Raw genomic sequence first — 22,679 nt, forward strand, 5'->3', positions numbered from 1 at the left:
AAATACTGTGTAAATTCTGTGTAAATTATGTGCAAATTTTATGTAATTTATGTGTAAATTCTGTGAAAATTCTGTGCAAATGCTGAGTAAATTCTGTGTAAATTCTGTGTAAATATTGTGTAAATTCTGTGTAAAATCCGTGTAAATTTTGTGTAAGTTATGTGTAAATTCTGTGTAAATTCAGTGTGTTTTGTGTAAATTCTGTGTAAATTCAGCGTAAATGCTGAGTAAATTCTGTGTAAGTTCTGTGTAAATTCTGTGTAATTATGTGTAAATTCTGTGTAAATTCTGTGTGAATTCTGTGCAAATTCTGTGTAAATTCTGTGACTACTGTAAATTTTGTAAATAAAATTCGAAATTTTTAGCAACGACAACATTCGGAATGGACTCTTGACTTGACTTGAGTAAAAAAAGTTCCCCCTAAGGCTCTAACTAAAAAATCAAATGTCAAACTTTACAAATCAAAAGCACCAGCATCAGAACAAAATCAAATCCAAGCAGGCCAGGCACAGCAAAGCAAAGCGAAGCTATTACACATACATTCTCTAGGAAAAACGACGCATGAAGCACGGTGAAAGCAACCCGATGAAGAAACGTCGTTATTGAGCAGCGCGGGGCATTCGGATCGCGGGCCTCGTCGTAGTGATCATCATACATTACGCCACTAGTATGAATAGCTGTACTGTCCTTATCCGGTTTGGCTGTGACAAACGAACCAAAAAAGGCTTAATCTAAACTTAACTGTTCTATTGGTGTTTTGCGATTACGAACTGTTTGGCACTTGCAACATTTGTTTTTTTCTAATGTTTACCGTTATTTTCACTCGTTTCAGTCTGATTGATCCGTCATTGGAGTTTGGATACGTTTCCTGAAGGCACGTCACTGTCACAGTTTTTTTGTCCTTTCTTTGCACATGCTTAACGGGGCTACTAATTAAACGAAAAAAGGCGATTTAAAAAAATAATAACCGGAGTCCATCCCTGGAGAAGTTCCTAACTAAGCTGCCGAAACGTTAATTTCTTGTGATCATATACAGGTTTGCCTTTACGTTTCGTTTTCGACTCGTCAATGCTTGACAGTTTCGATTAAACTGATATGTCATTTAGCATTTGTTTGGTTTGTCGAATAACCCAAGCAACAAGTCATAAACTCACAGTTTCACTTGTTTGGGGCCTTCGATATTAGGACAAGACAAAAGTCAAATTTAGACAAATGTCTTTCTTTTCCCAACCGCTTGTGTATGCTTTATTTTGGACCCTCATAAATAATGTTGAAATGTCCGCTGAAATACAGCTCACGTACGTGTAGGCAAAAAACGTGTATGTCTTGACTCATTCCTGCGTGATTACCATTCGAAAAAGTTACCACCGCAACTTATGATTTTATTTTATTATAAAAATTTACGTATTCCGTCTCCGTTTCGCTAGTTCCGAAACACGAAACCAACACCCATCAGAGTAGGCCGCCTGGAGCCAATTTTTGCCATAGCAACCATCGAATGGGCAATGGCAATGGCCTCGCATCTGGCGGCGCTTTGCTTTGGTGGTCTAATAGAGAGGAATCTTTTTTTTTGTCGGGGTCATTTTCCATTACATTCCGCTTATTTCTAGCGCAAACCGAAAACCGAAAGTTCAACGAATATGTCGACGTCTGTTCTGTTCTGACCGGCGGGACGCGTTTATCTCGAACCTTTCTCGACCAATGGTTTGGACCAAGATTGAGATGTGCAGATAGTGTTTTGTTGGTCGGTTATGTTCCAAAATTTCTAGCCGCTATCAAAAACCGAAAACCACGCCAGAATAGAAACAAGTTTTATAGCCAACGGACCGAGAATTGGGTCGGTTTTAAATCAGATTTTCATGCAACGTAGTTTTCAAATTTGTTTATTAGTCTTAAAAGAACTAGTGTCATTTGAGTCAGACTAACACCTTTAACGTAGCCTACCTGGGATCGATTCCCAACTCCACACCCCTTTTATAACTTTATCCTAACGAAACTTGCAAATTAGCGTTGAAAATATTTTTCTTTACGTTTCGCTTGAAACAATGCTCGACCGTTCCTATCGAAGGTAGAAAATCAACTGCAAAATATTGTTTAATCGAGAAACGTTCGAATAAGCTGCCCTTTTCAGGGCCTTTTTATTCTCCACCAAGAATTCTTATTAAAATTTTCTTATACCAAAATCAACATTTAAATAATAAAAATTTGATCAGTGTATAACGAGGAAAACAGACTGGAAAAATGACATACGAATTCAACTATGTAATGAAAATTGCGAAAAAGCTACCTAAGAAACGGAACTCGAATCCGTAGATAGCTCCTATGCGGGGAAATCGTTTTTCGCCAATTGAACAACCATGCATATGAAAAACACGAAGAAAAAGTCTAATCGAACAGAAAAACCGAGCATGCTTCGGCTGTGCTCGGGCGCTACGCCGTTCGTTTTTTTTTTTTTTTTTTTTTTTTTTTTTTTTAATAACTATTTATTGGAATATGAGTTAAAATTAAATTATTAAGATTTAAATTGGGTGTTCAGCCACAAGTGGTGACTTTTCAGCCCTGTTATATATATATATATATATATATATATATATATATATATATATATATATATATATATATATATATATATATATATATATATATATATATATATATATATATATATATGATTTGGTTATTACCATGAAGACATCATTTGCTTTCGCAATTCTGAGATTTTTGTGTAGGGAAAATTCTAAACCTACTTGTATTGTGTAATGGGGAAAAGGAACTTATATACTAACTTACTAACTAATACAGAGAGCGAATCGATTCAATTGAAGATTGCATCGATTTTTGTCGGAATTTGCTTATAATATTATGTGACATTACATCTAATGGTTCTATATTTGTGAGTCTGTGTAACTCATTTGTACTAAACCAGGGAGGACGCTTCAGAATCATTTTCAGAATTTTATTCTGAATCCTTTGAAGCGTTTTCTTCCTGGTGGAACAACAGCTTGACCAAATTGGTACCGCATAAAGCATGGCTGGTCTGAAAATTTGTTTATAAATTAACAATTTGTTTTTTAGACAGAGCTTAGAATTTCTGTTTATAAGAGGATATAAACATTTAATATATTTATTACACTTTGCCTGGATTCCTTCAATGTGATCCTTGAAAGTGAGTTTTTTGTCATACGTTAAACCTAAGTATTTAGCTTGATCAGACCATGTCAATTCCAAGCCATTCAATTTGAGAATGTGATTATTGTTTGGTTTAAGAAAAGAAGCTCTTGGCTTGTGAGGAAAGATAATTAATTGCGTTTTTGCTGCATTTGGTTTAATTTTCCATTTTGACAGATAATCACTGAAAATATTTAAACTTCTTTGTAGGCGACTGCAGATCACTCTTAGATTTCTACCTGTGGCTAACAGACTTGTGTCGTCACAGAATAGCGATTTCTGACAACCAACGGGTAGATTTGGAAGATCAGAAGTGAAAATATTATACAAGATTGGAGCTACACTCGAACCCTGCGGAACACCGGCTCGTACGGGTAGCAATTCAGATTTACAATTCTGATAGCTAACCTGAAGAGTACGATCAGTTAAATAATTTTGAATCATTTTGATCAAATAAATAGGAAACTGGAAATCAGACATTTTTGCTATTAAACCTTTGTGCCAAACACTGTCGAATGCTTTTTCTATGTCTAGAAGAGCAACTCCAGTGGATAACCCAGAAGATTTATTTGATTTTATCATGTTCGTTACTCTGACAAGTTGATGAGTAGTTGAATGTTCATGACGAAATCCAAACTGCTCTGGTAAAAAAATTGAATTCTCATTTATATGAGTCATCATTCTTAACAAGATAATTTTTTCAAAAAGTTTACTGATAGAAGAAAGTAAGCTAATTGGGCGATAACTTGATGTTTCTGCTGGGTTTTTATCAGGTTTTAGGATAGGAATTACTTTAGCGTTTTTCCATCTTTTTGGGAAGTAAGCTAATGAAAAACACTTGTTGAAAATTTTAACCAGGAGTCTCAAGGCAACATCGGGAAGATTTTTAATAAGAATATTAAAAATTCCATCATTACCAGGAGCCTTCATGTTTTTGAGTTTCCTAATAATTGATTTAATTTCATCAAAATTCGTCTCAATAATGTCATCGTGTGATAACACTTGGGTTGAAATATGATCATACTTCAGTGAGACTTCATTTTCAATAGGACTCACAACGTTTAAATTAAAATTGTGGACACTCTCGAACTGCTGAGCTAGCTTTTGAGCTTTTTCACCATTTGTAAGAAGTATTTGATTTCCTTCCTTGAGAGCAGGAATTGGTTTCTGAGGTTTCTTAAGAACCTTAGAAAGTTTCCAGAAAGGTTTAGAATATGGTTTAATTTGTTCAACTTCTTTAGCGAAATTTTCATTTCGCAAAAGAGTAAATCTATGTTTAATTTCTTTTTGTAAATCCTTAACTATGTTTTTCATAGCAGGATCACGAGAACGTTGATATTGTCGTCGACGAACATTCTTCAACCGAATGAGCAGTTGAAGATTGTCATCGATGATAGGAGAATTTAATTTAGTTTGAGCTTTGGGAACTGAAAGATTTCTAGCTTCGATAATATAATGATTCAAATTATCAATTGCTGTGTCGATGTCCGCAGAATTTTCTAAAATAGTTTCATGATCCACATGATTTTCAATGTGAGATCTGTAATCCAACCAATTAGCTCTATGATAGTTGAAAATAGAACTAATTGGATTAATTATAGCTTCGTTGGAAAGTCTGAATGTTACAGGAAGATGATCTGAGTCAAAATCAGCATGAGTAATCGGTTCACTACAAATGTGACTTTGATCTGTTAGAACCAGATCAATTGTAGACGGGTTTTTCACGGAAGAGAAACAAGTAGGATTACTGGGATGAAGAACTGTAAAGTAACCAGCTGAGAGTTGATTATGAAGTATTTTACCATTACTGTTATTTTGCCTACAATTCCACTGGACATGCTTAGCATTTAAGTCCCCTATTACGAAAAATTTCGATCGATATCTTGTAAGTTTTTGCAAATCGCCTTTAAAGAAATTTAATTGTTCGCCGGTGCATTGGAATGGCAAATATGCTCCAGCGATGAAATAAATTCCATGAATGGTTTCAACTTCGATTCCCAAGCTTTCAATAACTTTAGTATTGAAAGAAGGTAAAATTCGATGTTTAATTTGCCGTTGGACAAAAATGGCAACTCCACCACCAATTCCAGTAAACCTGTCAAATCGATGAACCACATAATGTGGATTACTTTTCAATTTTACATTTGGTTTAAGAAAAGTTTCTGTCACAATGGCAATATGAATTTTGTGAACTTTGAGAAAATTATAAAATTCATCTTCACTCGATTTCAAAGATCGAGCATTCCAATTTAAAATATTCAAATAATTATTTAACATCACTGTTAAATTTTAAATTCATTATAATATTATTTGCAAATTTCCATCCGATTTGAAATGCTTCAAAAAGTGATGAAGTCGAATTCATTTGGATGATCATTTGAAAAAGTTGATCTTGTAGGTAGATCATTTTATTTTCAGTTATATCGCCTAAATCGACTTCATTTAAAGAAGCGAATGGCATTGAAGGAATATTTGTAGGTAGACTGCCATTAGAAGAAGATGATTTGGCCGGTCTACCTATTAATAAATTGTTTTCGTTAGAAGAAGAACTGCAAGGCGGTCCTGTGTTTTGATTATTTACATTAGAAGAAATAGGAGATAGATTTCTACCTAATATACCAGCATAACTGACATTAGAAGAAGATGATGACGAGGTCGATCTACCTGTCAATAAATTGTTTTCGTTAGAAGACGAATTGGCAGGTGCCTTAGAAGAATTTTCAGGTATGTTCTGTAAATTTAAGGTCGTTGATTTGACTTGTTGTCTAAGCGAACGAGCGTTTAAAATTTTTTCCCTGACAGGACATTTCAAATAATTGGATTTATGATTTCCATTGCAATTTGAACATGAAAATTTATCAGTGGTTTCATTCATTGGACAAACGTCTTTCGAATGCGATTTACCACAATTCAAACACCGTATATCCATATGACAATTTTTGGTTCCATGGCCGAAGCCTTGGCAACGACGACATTGCGTTAAGTTTGCAATACGATTATGCCGTTTATAATGTTCCCAATGAATTTTAATGTGGGAAATGAAACGTACTTTTTCTAAAGTTTTCAAATTGTTTACATCACTTCGATTGAAGTGTATTAGGTAAAGTTCATGGGAAATTCCAGAGCGTGGTTTAGAAGTACCATTCGCTCTTTTTTTCATAAGTATTACTTGGGAAGGGGCAAAACCAAGCAATTCTTTTATTTCATTTTTAATTTCATCAATACTTTGATCATTTGATAATCCTTTCAAGACAGCCTTGAAGGGTCTGTCTGATTTTAGCTACGCCGTTCGTTTATAGTCATATCTCTATGGCAACCACTTCGCATCGCAAATCTATTTTCACTTTCCGTTTTGTGCGATGATTTGTGAATTTGTTTTTGTCTCTTTTGCTGCTTATGTAGTCGAAACAAATCATTAAAATAATGTTTGAGTATGGTTTTCGATAAGATTTAGCTTTTCAGCGAGAATTGTATCGAAGTACATTCCAATAAACGGCACTTTTCAGGACCTTCTAATTCATCACCAAGAATAAGTCTCCTATCGAAACTAGCAGAACAAAACAATCCTTTTCAGGAACCTTAAATTTTACACAATGATTGTTTCTGAGCTTTCTGCTATCAAAACTAACAAATTCACACCAAAATAATGTTTCTTTCGAGACCTATGATTCCGAAAAGCTTTTTTTCCTAAACCTACTATCGCAACTAGCAAGACTACATTGAACTGATACGACTGAAAAATATTCCAATAAGTAGTCCTTTTCAGAACCATTCCGATTTCCACCTGGAATTGTTACTAAAAATTTCTTCATTTGCAACTAGCGAATCAATATTAAAATAATGTTCGTCCCACAAACGGCCCTTTTCAAAACCACTTTTTTGTGATAACTGCCCATAATCGCTGGGAGTAAGTCATAATAGTAAACAATAGAGAAAAGTTTTCTCTTTCGACTGGTGTTAAACTTTATTCTAAATCTTCTATCGAAACTAGCAAATCAACATTGGAAACATGTTTAATCAAAAAATATTCCAACAAGCGGTCCTTTTCAGAACCATTATTTTCTTTTTCTTAATTTTCACCGATCAAAACTAGTCGATCGGAAACAATGTTCGACCTGGAAGCCATTAAATCGTCCAGCAAGAATTGTTTCTAATTTTTCTCGTGTCAAAAGTAGTAAACCAAGACTAAATGATGTTCGATCGGGAATAAAAAACAACTTTTCAAAAAGCGATCCAATCATCAGCTCTTTTAGATTCTCCACCAATAATTGTTTCTGAATTTTTAATATTCGTTGAACTTTCGGTTTGCGAACAAAGACGACTTAATATTTGAAAAAAGTTGTCCTTTTCAGAGCATTTCTTGCAAATTTTACTAATTTTTTTTAATCTAATGTTGGACCGAAAAACATTCCCTTTTAGAAGCTTTCAGTTTTCCACGACCAATTTTCTGAAAATATCTCCAATCGAATGTTGCCGTTTTGCATTAAACTTTTAAATAAACTGCTTTTTTTTTATACTTCATCAAAGAAAAAAAACATTTCTCCTTAAACTAGCAAATAAGTATAAAATAGTGTACTTTCAGGGACAGCAAATTCGATATTTTTGATCTGCATCTACGAGTATGCGTCGATATGTGCCCCAAAATTCTGTTCGAAAATCATTCCAGTAGTATTTATTAGTCAAATTATTCTCAACAGTTTATCATGCAAAAGACCATAGAGGCAATGACATAGAGTGGATTCTTATTTACGAGTATGCTTAATTTATTTCATTATATTTTAGCAGTAGCCCCACCCTAGTGGTGCACATGAGCAATGACGCAAATATATAAACCGACGTTATTTTACCCCGTTCGCCGAGGTCAGCATCGCACTGCGGACAGTTGTTCTTGTTCAGGAATATTTTTTCCTGTCTGAGAATTTGAAGGAAAATTCGACATAACCGGGAATCAGTTTATTTAGTTCAATTTTTTAAAACAACCTAAATAATCAGGAGTTTCACAGAATCTAAAAAAAACTTGGAATAAGTTATGTCAGAGACGTAGCCGCGAGATTAACGTAGGACTTTGTCTGATTTGATACCATTTGACTGTATTTTGTATTTCTGAAAAGCACCGAATGGTTTCGGAAAATTTCGTTTGTATTCTAAGAATTAGGGTGGCAATTTAAGACAGTTGTCTAAATAAGTTGTCAATATTTGAGTGAAAGAAACTATCGAAATACCGAGCAGGATGCATTTCTGGCTTTCAGAAGGTCCAAAATGTGGAATTCTCTGCTATATGAAACATTTTTCGAACATTTTTCTAGAACGCAAAGCAGCCAAGTGCTAGCTTTTTTTGCGCTCGTTTGGTACGAATTTCGCAAAATGCGAAAATAGTACTAAGGTAATTTAATTATTCTAGATTTGCACTGAATTGATGATTTTTACCTTTGATTCGCAAAAAAAGTAATCTTAATAGCTCTTTAGATAACATTTAGAGCCATTAGAAAGGGTGATTTTATATAATGTTCCCCATCGTTGTCCTTTTTTTTTTCTCTTCAATGCAAACGACCAGCAACTAGATGACGCAGTCGCTCTTGTTTGAAGCGAAACTTACACTCCGAAATTCCAACAGCAGATTTACTCACAGAAGAACTAGTTTTTTTCTGCGTTTAGGCTTGAAGAACGGAGCCTAATATTCGCTACTGACTAATGCGAATTTAATAATACCGGGTGTAGTTCCATTATATTGATGTAGATGGAGGCATGCGCAATCGATGTGTTTTCGGTAATGGATTATCATAAGCTGAAGCTAGCAAACGTGGAATAGTGTCTTTTCATAGATTGGATTGAAAACAATTTGACTAATAAATGCTACTGGAATGATTTTCGAACACAATTTTGGGGCACAAAATCGACGCATACTCACTCGTAGATGGGATCAAATATATCGAATTTGCTGTCCCTAAAAGTACACTATTCTATGCTTATTTGCTAGTTTAAGGAGAAATGTTTTTTTCTCTTGATGGAGTATAAAAAATTAATGAAAAAGCCGTTTATTTAAATGTTTAATGCTAAACTGCAAAATTCGATTGGAAATATTTTCAGAAAATTGGTCGTGGAAAACTGAAAGCTTCTAAAAGGGAATGTTTTTCGGTCCAACATTAGATAAAAAAATTAGTAAAATTTGCAAAAAATGCTCTGAAAAGCTTTTTTCAAATATTTAGCGGTCTTTGTTTGATGTTATGCTAGAGCGAATAGTAAAAATTCAGAAACAATTATTGTTGGTGAATCTAAAGGCGTTGAAATGAATGAAAAATTGTTTTTCATTCCCGATCGAACAGTTTCGTGTTTGGACCTATTTTTTCACTATTTAAAACATGTTTACGTAATAAACATGGTATTAAAACAATTTATTCTAATTACTGAAAATAAATTGAATTGTAAAAACAAAATTAATTCTCACATAAGAAATGTCAAAAGCAGCCCTTATCAGAATCACTTATTTTACAGCTTTCAACTATTTATATATTTTATTCCATCGTATTTGATGAAAAACTACATTTACATTTATTTTTTATTAGCCCTTTTCAAGGCTAATTATGTTGACACTATAATCTGTGTCTAATATTCTCTTATAAAATTTTACATTATTTTTTCGCTCTAACCACGCCCAATAAATCTATCTATTGCAAATAGATGGTGTTCAAACATGTAGATTACTGGTTTCAACCGGTTTCAAATTTCATTGCCAATATAGAAAAATACAGAAACAATATTCTTCGTTATCGCTAGATGGATCTTCGTGGAAATAATTCGTTTCGATTCCGCTCTACGAAAAGCGAAGTAAACCGCTTCTGTGTTCTACAGCAGTGGCTGTTGCCATAGGATTGAAAATTGTCCATTACTGTCAGTTTGCCCGGTTAGGTTTTTGACATTAACCATCCTCTCGTTTGTTTTCAGTAATGATTGATCACTAGAACTATTTTGATCTTAATTTCTTGATCGAAACAAATTTATTTTAGCTACAATCTTAAACAACAAAACGATTACTGTATGAAGTAAATTCCCATAAAAAAAAGTGAATTTTTCTAGTGAAAAAATATGACGTCAACTAACTGCACGTTGCGGCACACGATTCGCAATTAACATTTCTAATTACTCGTCTCGCGTTGGCCTAGTTAATAACTTACGACGGTCCTAAATAATGGCACATTTTCTTCAATTAGCACTGTTTTAACTTATTATTTCAAACTAACAGGAGTATGTTATAAGTTTCTGCTATGTTCAAGGGTTCGTGATTGGTGGATGGACTCCATTACACTGAACAACTAAAAAAAAAATACACGTAAAAGCAATGTATCACGATTGAAAACAAAACAAATTGTCTTTATAATTCTAACCACTGCGGATTACACTTAGCACATTCCACAAAGTCCATTTCAATTAAATTCGAGCCAATCGTTGGCGTTTTACTGTGTTTTATTCTCACTGTACAACCAAAACAACAAAGCACTCGTTTGTTGTTTTGACATCTCCTCACTTCTTTTTTCGACGCGAACCATCGTAGCAACCCTCGTCGCCTGCTTTGATGAGTTCAAATATGAGGCGTTTTTCTTCGTTTGACGGCTCGCAAGCTTATTTACACGCATCGCAACATTATCGTTTGTTTTTGTTGCCTCTTAATTCCTATTATGACTACTTCTACTACTGCTAGTATTGTAATCTATCGACAAAAGAGGGAAACACCCAGGAAGCACACTGAAGAAGAGAAAGAAGAAAAAATGCCGTCGCGTTTCGATGAATAGAGGTATTTGTGTGATTCGCACGACACGCAATTATCACTTCATTATCACATCATTTTACATTATCAATACAATTTCGATGGATCGTCAGCGGCAGTGGCTGCTCCACAATCGGCTGCGGTGGCTGTGACTGAGGACGATGACGAGGACGATCCAGTGGTGGATTACCGCAGTGGTTGCACCGGACGCGTTGCAGAATTTTACTGCAGCAGATGAGCATCAGCGAGGAAACGATGGATCCCATCGTTGGCGCGGTTGTTTCGGGTGCACTGCGGGACACACTAGACGAAATCGGCAATGGCACAACAATCCTGGGAAACGGTTTTGCAACAGCAGGGTTGTAGTAGCGAGGAGAGATCAGTTGAGTGTGAGATACTGAAAGTTTCTTCCCAATTTCTTTCACCGAATGCCAGTTCGGCGGAATTTGTTTCACCAAAAGCCGTTTGAATGAAATCCATTTCCCCAAAAACTCAGTTTCATCAAAAGCCGTTGCGTAGAAATCCATTTCAATGAGTCATTTTTTTTAAACCGGCTCACCAAACATCGATGAATCAAAATCCAATACTTCGAATCGATACGTTCGGTGAAATTACCCTTTCGGCGAAATGGATCTTCAGACGAAAAGGCACTTTTGGAGAAATGACTGTCAGCAAAAAAAAAATTGTTTTCAGATAGCTTCGAAATAATTTTAAAGGAATACAGAGGTAGATTTGAGTAGAAATTGATGAAACGATTTTCGCAAATTTTGAAACAAGTTTCGAACAATTGTTACAAAACAAGTTTAAGGTAATTCGATACATTTTTGAGAAATTTCACAGCAATTCAGACAGTGTTGGAACAAATTCAATACAATTTTCGACCAATTTGGATAAAATGTGGATTTTTGGGGATTTTTCAAAAACAATTTTGATAATTTGAAAACCAATTTCGATACACCATTGAGACAATTTTGAAGAAATTCAAGCAATTTTGTGGCGAAATTCGAGACATTTTTCGAGTGATTCTGAAAAATTCTTATGAAACAATTTTGTGATGCTTTAGAACAACTTTGAGAAAAATTCGAAACAATTGTGGAATAATATTGAGACAGTTATGAAAATAATTGCATAAAATAAACGTTGTTTTGAGAAAATATCGACTCAGTTTAAAAAAATAATATTTTTGGTGAGAAAACATCATTAGCACTCATCCTTTTCTTTATCTTCTAATAAAAATTAATTTCAAAACAGAAAACACCGTCCTGAAGAAATCCATTTCACCGGAATCCGTTCCTTCCGAATCTTTTCCGCTGATAGCCGGTTCTTGGAAATTCATATCGTCAAAAGCCGTTTTGTTGAAAATTATTTCGTCGCAAACCATTCCATCGAAAGCCGTTTCGCAGAAATCCATTTCCATTGCAGCATATAATTTTCTTAAATCTATTTCAACGGAGAACGTTTCATCGAAAGCCGTTTCGTAGAAATCCATTTCAATGAAAGTATGTCATTTCATCGGAAAACGTTGCATTCAAATCGAATTCCGTCGTTCCTTTAAATTGATACATTTGACGAAATGATGTTTTCGACGGAATGGACCATCAGCCGGGATGGTACTTTCGGCGAAATGACAGTCAGCGAAAATAATGTTTTGGGATAGCTTTGAGATAATTTCAAAAGAATGCAGAGGGAGATTTATGTATTAAGAAATTGTAGAAACGATTTTGGAAAATTTCCAAACAATTCTAGACTTGTGATTTTAGAAGACTCTTGATTATAGACGTCTTTCGACTTCAAACGGGTTAGAAAATTTCTGATTTTAGGGGGCTATTGATTTTAGACTTCCGATTCAGAATGAATTTTGACTTCAAATATTTGATTTTAAATAACTTTTGATTACAGACGACTTTTGTTTTCATATTCTAAACGAATTTTGACGTCAAAAGGCTTTAGATTTCAAGTCTTTTGATTTTGGAAGACTTGATTTTTGGCTTTTTTTTAAACTCTAGACTGCTTTTGGCATCAACTTGAACGAAGACGATTTCTGATTTCAAATGGCTTTTGCTATTAGATGACTTTCGATTTAAGACGACTTTTGATATGCGACTACTTTCGCTATGGATTTTCGATTTTAGACAACTTTCAATTCTATACGACTTTTGATTTTCAACTACTTTTAATTTTAGACGACTTTGGATTTTAGATTACTTTTGATTTCAGACGACTTTTGACTTTTGATTGTAGACGACTTTTGTTTTGAAACGATTTTTGTTTTTAGACGGCTTTTGTATTGTGAATGACTTTTGATTTTAGACATTTGAGATTAGACTGTTGATTTTAGACGACTTAATATTTTCCGGTAATTAATTTTAGTTATATTTTGATTTTAGATAGCTTTAAGACGATTTTTGATTGTAGACGGCTTTTGATTTTAGATTACTTTTGATTTTTGATTGACGACTTTTGATTTGAAACGATTTTTTTAAACGGTTTTTGTATTTCTAATGACTTTCGAATTAAGACATTAGATTTGACGGCATTTGATTTTAGATAATTTTTGAAACGATTATTTGTTTAGACGGCTTTTGTTCGGCAAATGACTTTGATTTTGGACGGCTTTTATTATTCGATGGCCTTTGATTTCAGATTTATTATTTTAAACGACTTTTGATATTAGACGGCTTTTGATTTTAGACACCTTTTGATTTTAAGCGACTTTTAATTTTAGACGACTTCTGATTTCAGATTTTTGATTATAGACTACTTTAAATTTAAAATGATTTTTTATTTTAGACGACTTTTGATTTAAGGTAACTTAATTGAGATATTCGATTTTAGATGACTTTTGATTATGGTCGCCTTCTATATTCAGGCATCTTCATAAATCGAAACAATTATGCCTTGTTTAACTTAAAAGACAAATTAATTAGAAGTCTGTATTGGCGTTTCTCAGAAGACAAAATTTTCACATGTGAAAACCATTTTCTTACCGATTGATTTCCAACTTTTGATTTCAGGCGACTTTTGATTTCAGACGACTTTTGATTTTAGACTATCTTTTATTTGTTTGTGGACGACTTTTGATTTTAGACTACCTTCGATTTCAGATTAATTAATTGTTAATTAGACGACTTGTGATTGTAGACTTTTGGTTTGAAACGTTTTTTTTTTTATTTTAGACGGCTTTTGTATTGCAAACAGCTCTTGATTTGATTTTAAACAATTGACTTTAGACTACTTTTGATTTTAGACGGCTTTTAATACTAGACTGCTTTTGATTAGAGACAACTTTTGATTAGAGACAACTTTTGATTTCAGACGACTTTTGATTTCAGACGACATGTGATTTTAGACTATTTATGATTTGTTTTTGGACGACTTTTGATTTGAGATTACTTTTGTTATGGATTTTCGACTTGAGACGGTTTTCGATTTTATACGTTTTTTTGATTTTATGCGGGTTTTGGATTGCTGATGACTTGATTTCAGACAGTTTTAGATTTTAGACGGCTTTTGATTTTAGTCTACATTCGATTTTAGACGATTCGTTATTTTAGACGGCTTTCGTATTGCAAACAACTGTTGATTTTAGACGGCTTTTAATTTCAGACTTTTGATTTTAGACAGCTTTTGATTTTAGACGGCTTTCAATATTTTACGGCCTTTGATTTCAGATAATTTTTGATTTTAGACGACTTTTAATTTAAAACAGCTTTTGATTTTAGACGACTTTTGATTTGAAACGATTTTTATTTTTAGATAGCTATTGTATTGCAAATAACTTGATTTGGGACATTTGACATTAGACGACTTTTGATTTTAGACGATTTTTAATATTTGACGGCTTTTAATTTCAGATATTTTTTTTAAATTTTAGACAACTTTTGATCTTTGACGACTTTTGATTATAGACGGTCTTGGATTTCAAGCGACATCTCACTTCAGACTTTGATTTCAGTTCGTCACATTTCGAAACAGTTAAGTCTCGTTTGACAAAAACAAAGTTTAAGTTAATCCGAAGTCGGTTGTAGCGTTTCTCACAAGACACAATTTTCACCGATGAAAACCATTTTCCAAACCGATAACAAGAAGATGCTCCGTGTCGTGACCCACCTCCCTTCTTCCAGTTCAAAAATTGCCAATGTCTTCAAAGTGCTATTTTTGGCTCACACTCAACGAATTCCACAGTCCTCTCGGACTGCAACCCTGTGCGGCGCGACACAATTCACAACAAACACGGTGCCCGTGTTCGGCTCAATAAAGATGCGAACACGATTTTGTCAAGGACAACCGGGATAGGATCTCTCGATTGTTCAGAAACAGTACAACAAACGAAAGGAGGGTTTCAACCTGCTTGAATTCGATTATCGCTAGGAACTTTTCCGAACCGAAACCGGCGGTTTTTTTTTTACACACTAGGGTCATTAGACGGAAGCTACACGACTGCACTGCGACGGGTCACACCGCCGGAACCGAACTGACTGTCTGTCTGACGGACGACCTCGGAACATGCGTGCACTCGTGTACCCTCCCGGCGGCGGTATCGTCCAGGCAAGTGTGAAGAGGGAAAGGGGGAACCAAACACGGAGAGAAAAACACTTCCAAACCTGATCTCGTTCTGAATTATGACGCAAAGATGTTTTGTGTAAACGACTTTTTTAAACTTGAGCAAACGAACAGCGTCTTTGAAAAACTCAAACCGAGATTCAACGACGATAATTATTCATTAGAAGGAAAAAAACACTGACTTCGAAGCGCTAAATGAAGAACAATTTCCTGTCGTAAATAAGCACACTTGAATATTTCAAATATTTCCGATGACACACCCTGTTTGGCTCGCTTGCTGCGATCATAGAATGAGACCAAAAAACCGACCATTTTCCGAATGTCACACCATTTAACCGTCGTAGAAACCGAAGGAATGATGGATTCTGCGCCGTTTGCCGAGGTCGTGTCGCTGCATAGCGCGGTCGGTCGGTCGTCGGTTCTTCTACCGTGAGATGTGGCAGATGGGCTGCATCCGCGTAGAGCAAGAAAAAAACTGTCTCGACTAGCTAGCCGAACGGTGGAATGAGTGATGGTGGGTGGGCATGTTGTTCGTCACACGCAGGTTCTACACAGAGGAAGAGCAGAATTATTTCAAGGACAAACACCCCGACGCTCCTGCCTGCGAGGGTGCAACGACGCGCAGAAGAAGCTTGTTGTCCTTTTCCAAACAAAACAAATCGGACGCCGGTGCAGAAGCCGAAGACCGCAATCAGCTGTTGACGGTGTGTGGACTTGGAGCGTTGACTCTGTTTGCAGGGGTTCAGCAACGGCCTACTGTGATTGTGATTTTCGGAGTAAGAATCTGAAAGGGTCGATTGGCGAAGCAAAATTGTTTAGGGAGTGCGGCCAACGAGGGAGGAATCATCAATTCTTTTGATGTTGTACTGAGTAGAAAATTTTAAGAGTGAACAAATCAATTTTAATATGACAGGGAAACTCTATGAAACGCTAAAAAAAGCTTAAATTTATTTTTCGTACAAAAACAGGAAAAAGCTGTAAAAAACCGATTAAATTATTTGTAGATGTTAGTTTGGGGGTAGAGGAAAAATAGAAATACAATAAGCCCATTTCATAGAGTGCTTTCCTTAGCTTTAGATTATTGACTTTAGACTTAAAGTTAAACTTGTTAAAACTTGAAAGCTGATTGAAATTTCTTCAAAATTTTCCTCTTTGTTTCTAAAACTTATTTTGACTTTAAACCTCCACTGTGTGGAGGTTTAAAGTTTCTTTAAACCTTTAAAGTTTCTTTAAACCTCCACTGTGTGGAGGTTTTCAAATTTTCTATTTGAAACATCTTGATTATTGATAACTCTTTTTACTTGAAGCGATATTTTATTGTAGATGACTTTTGACATCAAACTGAATGTTAATTTTATATGACTTTTGCTCCGAGACGACATTTGACTTTACACATATTCTGACTTAAGATGGCTTCTGGCTTCAAACGTTTTTTTTTATTATTATTTAAGACGATATTTGATTCTAGGCTACTGGGTTTCAGAGAATTTTTGATTTAAGACGACTTGACTTCAAATGACCTTTGATTCTAGACGGCTTTTGATTTTAGACGACTCTTGAATTTAGACGTATTTTGATTTTGGATCGCTTTTGACTCAAAATGGCATCTGAATTTGAGCGACTTTCGACATTAGGCGTTTTTTTGGTTTTAAACAGCTTTTTACTTTAGACTACTTTGACACATTTGATTATAGACGACTTTTGATTTTGAATGACTTATTTAAGTTTTGATTTTTGACGTTTGATTGTAGACAATTTTCAATTTTATGACTTGATTTTAGACGACTTTTAATATTAAATAACTGTTAATTTTAGACGCCTTTTAATTTTGGACGACTTAATTTTAGACGACAATTGATTGCAAACTTGTTTTCATTTTGGTCCTCTTATAAATTTAGGCGGTTGTGGACAACTTTCATTTTTAACTTGATTTTAAACTTGATTTTTAACAACTTTTGATTTTAGACAACTTTTAATTTTAGACGACAATTGATTGTAGACTTGTTTTCATTTTAGATGTCTTATAATTTTAGACGATGTCGATTTTTTATGGCGTTTGATTGTAGGCAACTCTCGATTTTATACGAGTTTTGATTTAAGACGATTTTTTTTATTTTAGACGACTTTTGATTTTAGACTACTTTTGATTTTAGACGACAATTTATTGCTGACTTGTTGTCATTTTAGATGTCTTATAACTTTAGATCATCTTTTTTCAAGTCTCGATTTTTGATGACGTTTGATTGTAGACAATTTTCAATTTTATGACTTGATTTTAGACGACTTTTAATATCCAACAACTTTTAAGTTTAGACGCCTTTCAATTTTGGACGACTTTTAATTTTAGACTTCAATTGATGGCAGAGTTGTTTTCATTTTGGTCCTCCTATAAATTTAGGCGGTTTTGGACAACTTTCAATTTTAACTTGATTTTAAACTTGATTTTTAACAGCTTTTGATTTTAGACAACTTTAATTTTAGACGACTTTTGAATTTAGACATGATTGTAGACTTGTTTTCATTTTAAATGTCTTATAATTTTAGACGATGTCGATTTTTGATGACGTTTGATTGTATACAACTCTCAATTTTATACGAGTTTTGATTTTAGACGACTTTTGATTTTAAACGACAATTTATTGCTGACTTGTCATTTTAGATGTCTTATAATTTTAGATGATTTTTATTTTAAGTCTCGATTTTTGATGACGTTTGATTGTAGACAATTTTCAATTTTATGACTTAATTTTAGACGACTTATAACTTCAGACTTTAAATTTTAGACGACTTTCGATTTTTAACGACTTCTAATTTTATAATTTTAGACAACTTTTGCATTTTGGACGACAATTGATTGCAGATGTGGCATTTTAGATGACTGTTGATTTTAGACGACATTTACTTTTAGACGACTTTCGATTTTTGATTTTGGACGACTTATTTAAGTTTCGATTTTTTAAGTTTGATTGTAGACAATTTTCAATTTATGACTTGATTTTAGACGACTTTTGATATTAAACAACTTTTAATTTTAGACGCATTTTAATTTTGGACGACTTTTAATTTTAGACTACAATTGATTGCAGACTTGTTTTCATTTTGGTCCTCCTATAAATTTAGGCGGTTGTTGACAACTTTCAATTTTAACTTGATTTTTAACAACTTTAGATTTTAGACAACTTTTAGTTTTAGACAACTTTTAATTTTAAACGACTTTTGATTTTAGACGACAATTGATTGCTGACTTGTTGTCATTTTAGACGTCTTATGATTTTAGACGATTTTCAATTTCATGACTTTTGAATCATGACGACTTCCAATTGCCAGACGACTTTCAATTTTAAACAATTGATTGCAGACTTGTCTTTTTAGATGACTGTTGATTTTAGACGACCATTACTTTTAGACGACTTTTGATTTTAGACGACTTTCGATTTTAGACGACAAATGATTGCAGACTTGTTGTCATTTTAGATGTCTTAAAATTTTAGACGATTTTTTATTTAAGTGTCGATTTTTGATGACGTTTGATTGTAGACAACTCTGAATTTTATACGAGTTTTGATTTAAGACGACTTTTGATTTTAGACTATTTTTGATTTTAGACGACAATTGATTGCTGACTTGTCATTTTAGATGTCTTATAATTTTAGACGATTTTTGATTGAAGTCTCGATTTTTGATGACTATTGATTGTAGACAATTTTCAACTATATGGCTTAATTTTAGACGACTTTTAATTCCAGACGACTTATAACTTCAGACTTTAAATTTTAGACGACTTTCGATTTTAAACGACTTATCATTTTAGACGACTTTTGAAGTAGACAACTTTTGATTTTGGACAATTGATTGCAGATTTGTCATTTTAGATGACTTTCGATTTTAGACGACTTTTGATTTTAAACGACTTTCGATTTTAGACGACTTTTGATTTTAGATGACAATTGATTGCAGACTTGTAATTTTAGATGTCCTAAAATTTTAGATGATTTTTATCTAAGTTTCGATTTGTGATAGCGTTTAATTGTATACAATTTTCAATTTCATACGAGTTTTGATTTTAGACGTCTTCTGATTTTAGACTACTTTTGACTTTAGACGATATTTGATATTAGACTATTTTTGACTTTAAACGACAATTGATTGCAGATTTGTCATTTTAGATGTATTATAATTTTAGACGATTTTTGATGACGTTTGATTGTAGACAACTTTCAATTTTATACGAATTTTGATTTTAGACGACTTTCGACTTTAGATAACTTTTGCCTTTAGACGACTTTTGATTTTAGACGACTTTTGATTTTAGGCGACAATTCAATGCAGACTTGTCATTCTAAATGCCTTATCTTTTTAGGCGATTGTAGACAACTTTCAATTTTGGATTGATTTTTTATTTTCGACAGCTTGTGATTTTAGACCACTTTGAATTTTAGACGATTTTAGATTTTAGACGACAATTGATTTGAAGACTTATTTTCAATTTGGACGACTTATAATTTTAGATGATTTTTATAAAAATTTCGATTTTTAATGACGTTTGATTGTAGACAATTTTCAATTTTAAAACTCGATTTCAGACGACTTTTACTTTTTGACAACTTTTAATTTTGAACGAATTTGAACTTTAGATCACAAATGATTGCAGACTTGTTGTCATTTTAGATGGCTTAAAATTTTAGACCACTTTCGACTTTAAATGGCTCTTGACATTAAATGACTTTAAATTTGGAACTTTTGATTTCAGATGTTTTTTCTTAATTTTAGACACATTTCGACTTCAGCCGGTTTTGACTCGAAACGGTTTTGATTCAAAACGGTTTTTTACATTAGACGACTTCTGATTCTAGTTCACATTTGATTTAAATTATAGACGCAAATAACATTAGATTATATCACGCCAGACGACTTTTCATTTTCAACAAAATTCAACTTGTAACGGCTTTAGTCTTAAGACGACTTCTGATTTTAGACTAGTTTGAGACGACATCTGTTTTTGATGAACTTTGACTAAGTTTAGATGTGTTTTGGAATTAGACTCTTTTCGACTTCATACGAATTTTTTGAAACAGTTTGCAACTTTTGACGACTTCTGATTTTAGACGTCTTTTGATTTTAGACTTCAGGTGATTTTTGTGAATTGGTTTTGTAGTTTAGAATACTTCTAATTGGGGGCGCTTTTGAACTTTAGATTAATTTTGACTTAGGACGGCTTTTGATTTTAGACGACTTCTACTTTTAAACTCCTTTGATTTGAAGCGTTTTTTAAATTTAGATGGACTATCGTTTTCAACACACTTTCGGTTTCAAACGGTTTTCGGCTTTGGACGACTTCTGTTTTTAGATGATTTCATACTAAATTTGACTTAAAACGTTCTTGATTTGATACGGTTTTTGATTTTAAATGTCTTTTGTTGTCTGCTTTCGGTTAAAAAACGACTCTTGATTCAATACGACGCTTTATTCTATTCGATTTAAGGTGGTTTTTGACTTCAGACGTTTCTGTGATCCAATTAAAATAATGTTTTAATGTCTCTCTGTTTTCCACAGCTTCAGAAAGCAATCTTTTTCTCTAAGCTACGGAAGTCACCAAAAATAATAGCTTTATGAGAAAAGCTTTGGATTCGTTACAAATATTTCTGATTCTTATAGAAGCCTCTTGATAATTTTGACATCTAGAGTGTAATGTTTTACTGTAAAACGGCCCCTCCTATCAGCGATCGCATCCTTCGATGGCCAATTGATTTATCTTTGGTACTGATTTGTTCTAAAATAATAAAAGACAATCGCAAAATCTTTTTTTTTTCAAATTGCTGCTAGTTTGCTTTCGATGAACTAGCTCTATTTGTCGGAATTTTAAACTCAAGTCCTCAAGCATGACTATGAAGTGAGCATGTTTCGCACTTCACTAAGCTACTGGTGCCGGCGTTCCTCTAGAAAACCACAATAAACCAACGCGCGGTGGTCCAATGTCATCGCGTTCGAACCCATTAGACAAATTCGACTGACGGTTATACAACAACCGCTTAAAACCAATTAGCGCACCATCAACCCGTCTATAAAATGATCCGTTGCTAGTGAACACCAATTGACAGTGTCGATTGACCCGTTCCGAAATTTACTCCGGCTACTAGACGACAGTTCAAGGCCAACTTCGACCATCTGCTTTTTGTTTTCGTTACTCGAAAGCCGTCAGCCGTCGGATGCCGGTGCTGAATCAATTCCACATCAAAGATCGAATCCCTCTTCTTGGTCAGTTGTTTTTGTTTACCCCCTCCCACCAGGTCCAGACCAGACCAATTGATTGTGCATTGCGAAGCGTTTGTTTGGATCTTTTCGGAGTGAAACCAAGCCACTTACGTGTTACACTAGGGAAAAAAAAACAGTCTAAACTCAGTAGATTAGTTTTCCAGTGCGGTGCAAGTCTGGAATGCGTTCCTATGCAAAAAAAAACCACGGTAGCAAGAAACACACATTTCATACCACTTGAATCATCCCTAAAAATAGATACGTCTTTATGAGGCGAAATGAGTAAGCCCCGGGGAAGGAAAATTAAAACACAAACCATAAATTGCGAATACACACGGAAACCGCATCTCTCGTTACCTCCGTGGTAGAATTTCTTCCAAAAAATTCCGTGGTCCGTCCGACGATAGCTGCGAGAAGCCAGAGCTACTTAAGCCGATTACCGATTGAAGGAGAACCACAGGAAAATGGATCGAATGGAATACCGTGATGAGTTAAGATTAAATTTTTAAAATTTCTTTGCCCATTCGACGTCCGTTTGTCTGTGAGGCATGCGGTTCTCTCAATGAATTCGAATTTGTACGTGAGCGATATGATTCCGCGGCGCACACAGGCCATTGAAGTTGTGCTGGAAGAGTTGATCCACAGGTGAACAGTTTATGTTATGCAAATTTTTATTTTATTGCCCGACAAAAGAACCCCCATTTCGGGATTTGCAGCTTAAGATTGTGAGACGATGCGTTTTTGGCAGAATAAGTTGAGTATGAATTCTGGCAAATGATGATTATATTATTCAGAGTTTTCATATTTACTTTGAATGTTTACACTCAAATTTTACGTTCAAATTGAACAAGTGATATTGATTTACATCATTCATTTATTTTGCATTATTTACGCATCTATGAAATATTCTGAATTATTGACTTTTGAAACTCGT

The 22,679-nt window shown here is 34.1% G+C and overlaps 1 protein-coding gene across 7 annotated transcripts in view; it reads right to left on the reverse strand.

Annotated features, from left to right (window-relative positions):
* Positions 1 to 22,679, reverse strand: part of LOC131431017 (uncharacterized) — a 278,009-nt gene that overhangs the window by 95,450 nt on the left and 159,880 nt on the right. The window contains exons 1-3 of one of the 7 annotated variants that reach the window (XM_058596452.1): positions 15,278 to 15,394; positions 812 to 929; positions 541 to 701 (exon numbers count right to left, since the gene is read on the reverse strand). The exons of 4 other annotated variants lie outside the window; for them this stretch is intronic. In XM_058596452.1, the coding sequence (XP_058452435.1) occupies positions 541 to 657 (117 nt within the window). In that variant the 5' untranslated portion in view covers positions 658 to 701; positions 812 to 929; positions 15,278 to 15,394. Of the gene's footprint in view, positions 1 to 540; positions 702 to 811; positions 930 to 10,340; positions 10,479 to 11,013; positions 11,473 to 15,277; positions 15,395 to 22,679 lie in introns of those variants that run through there. 2 more of the 7 variants (XM_058596444.1, XM_058596435.1) reach the window with 2 other exon arrangements.

Source organism: Malaya genurostris, chromosome 1 (assembly GCF_030247185.1).
Source record: "Malaya genurostris strain Urasoe2022 chromosome 1, Malgen_1.1, whole genome shotgun sequence".
Classification (NCBI taxonomy): domain Eukaryota; kingdom Metazoa; phylum Arthropoda; class Insecta; order Diptera; family Culicidae; genus Malaya; species Malaya genurostris.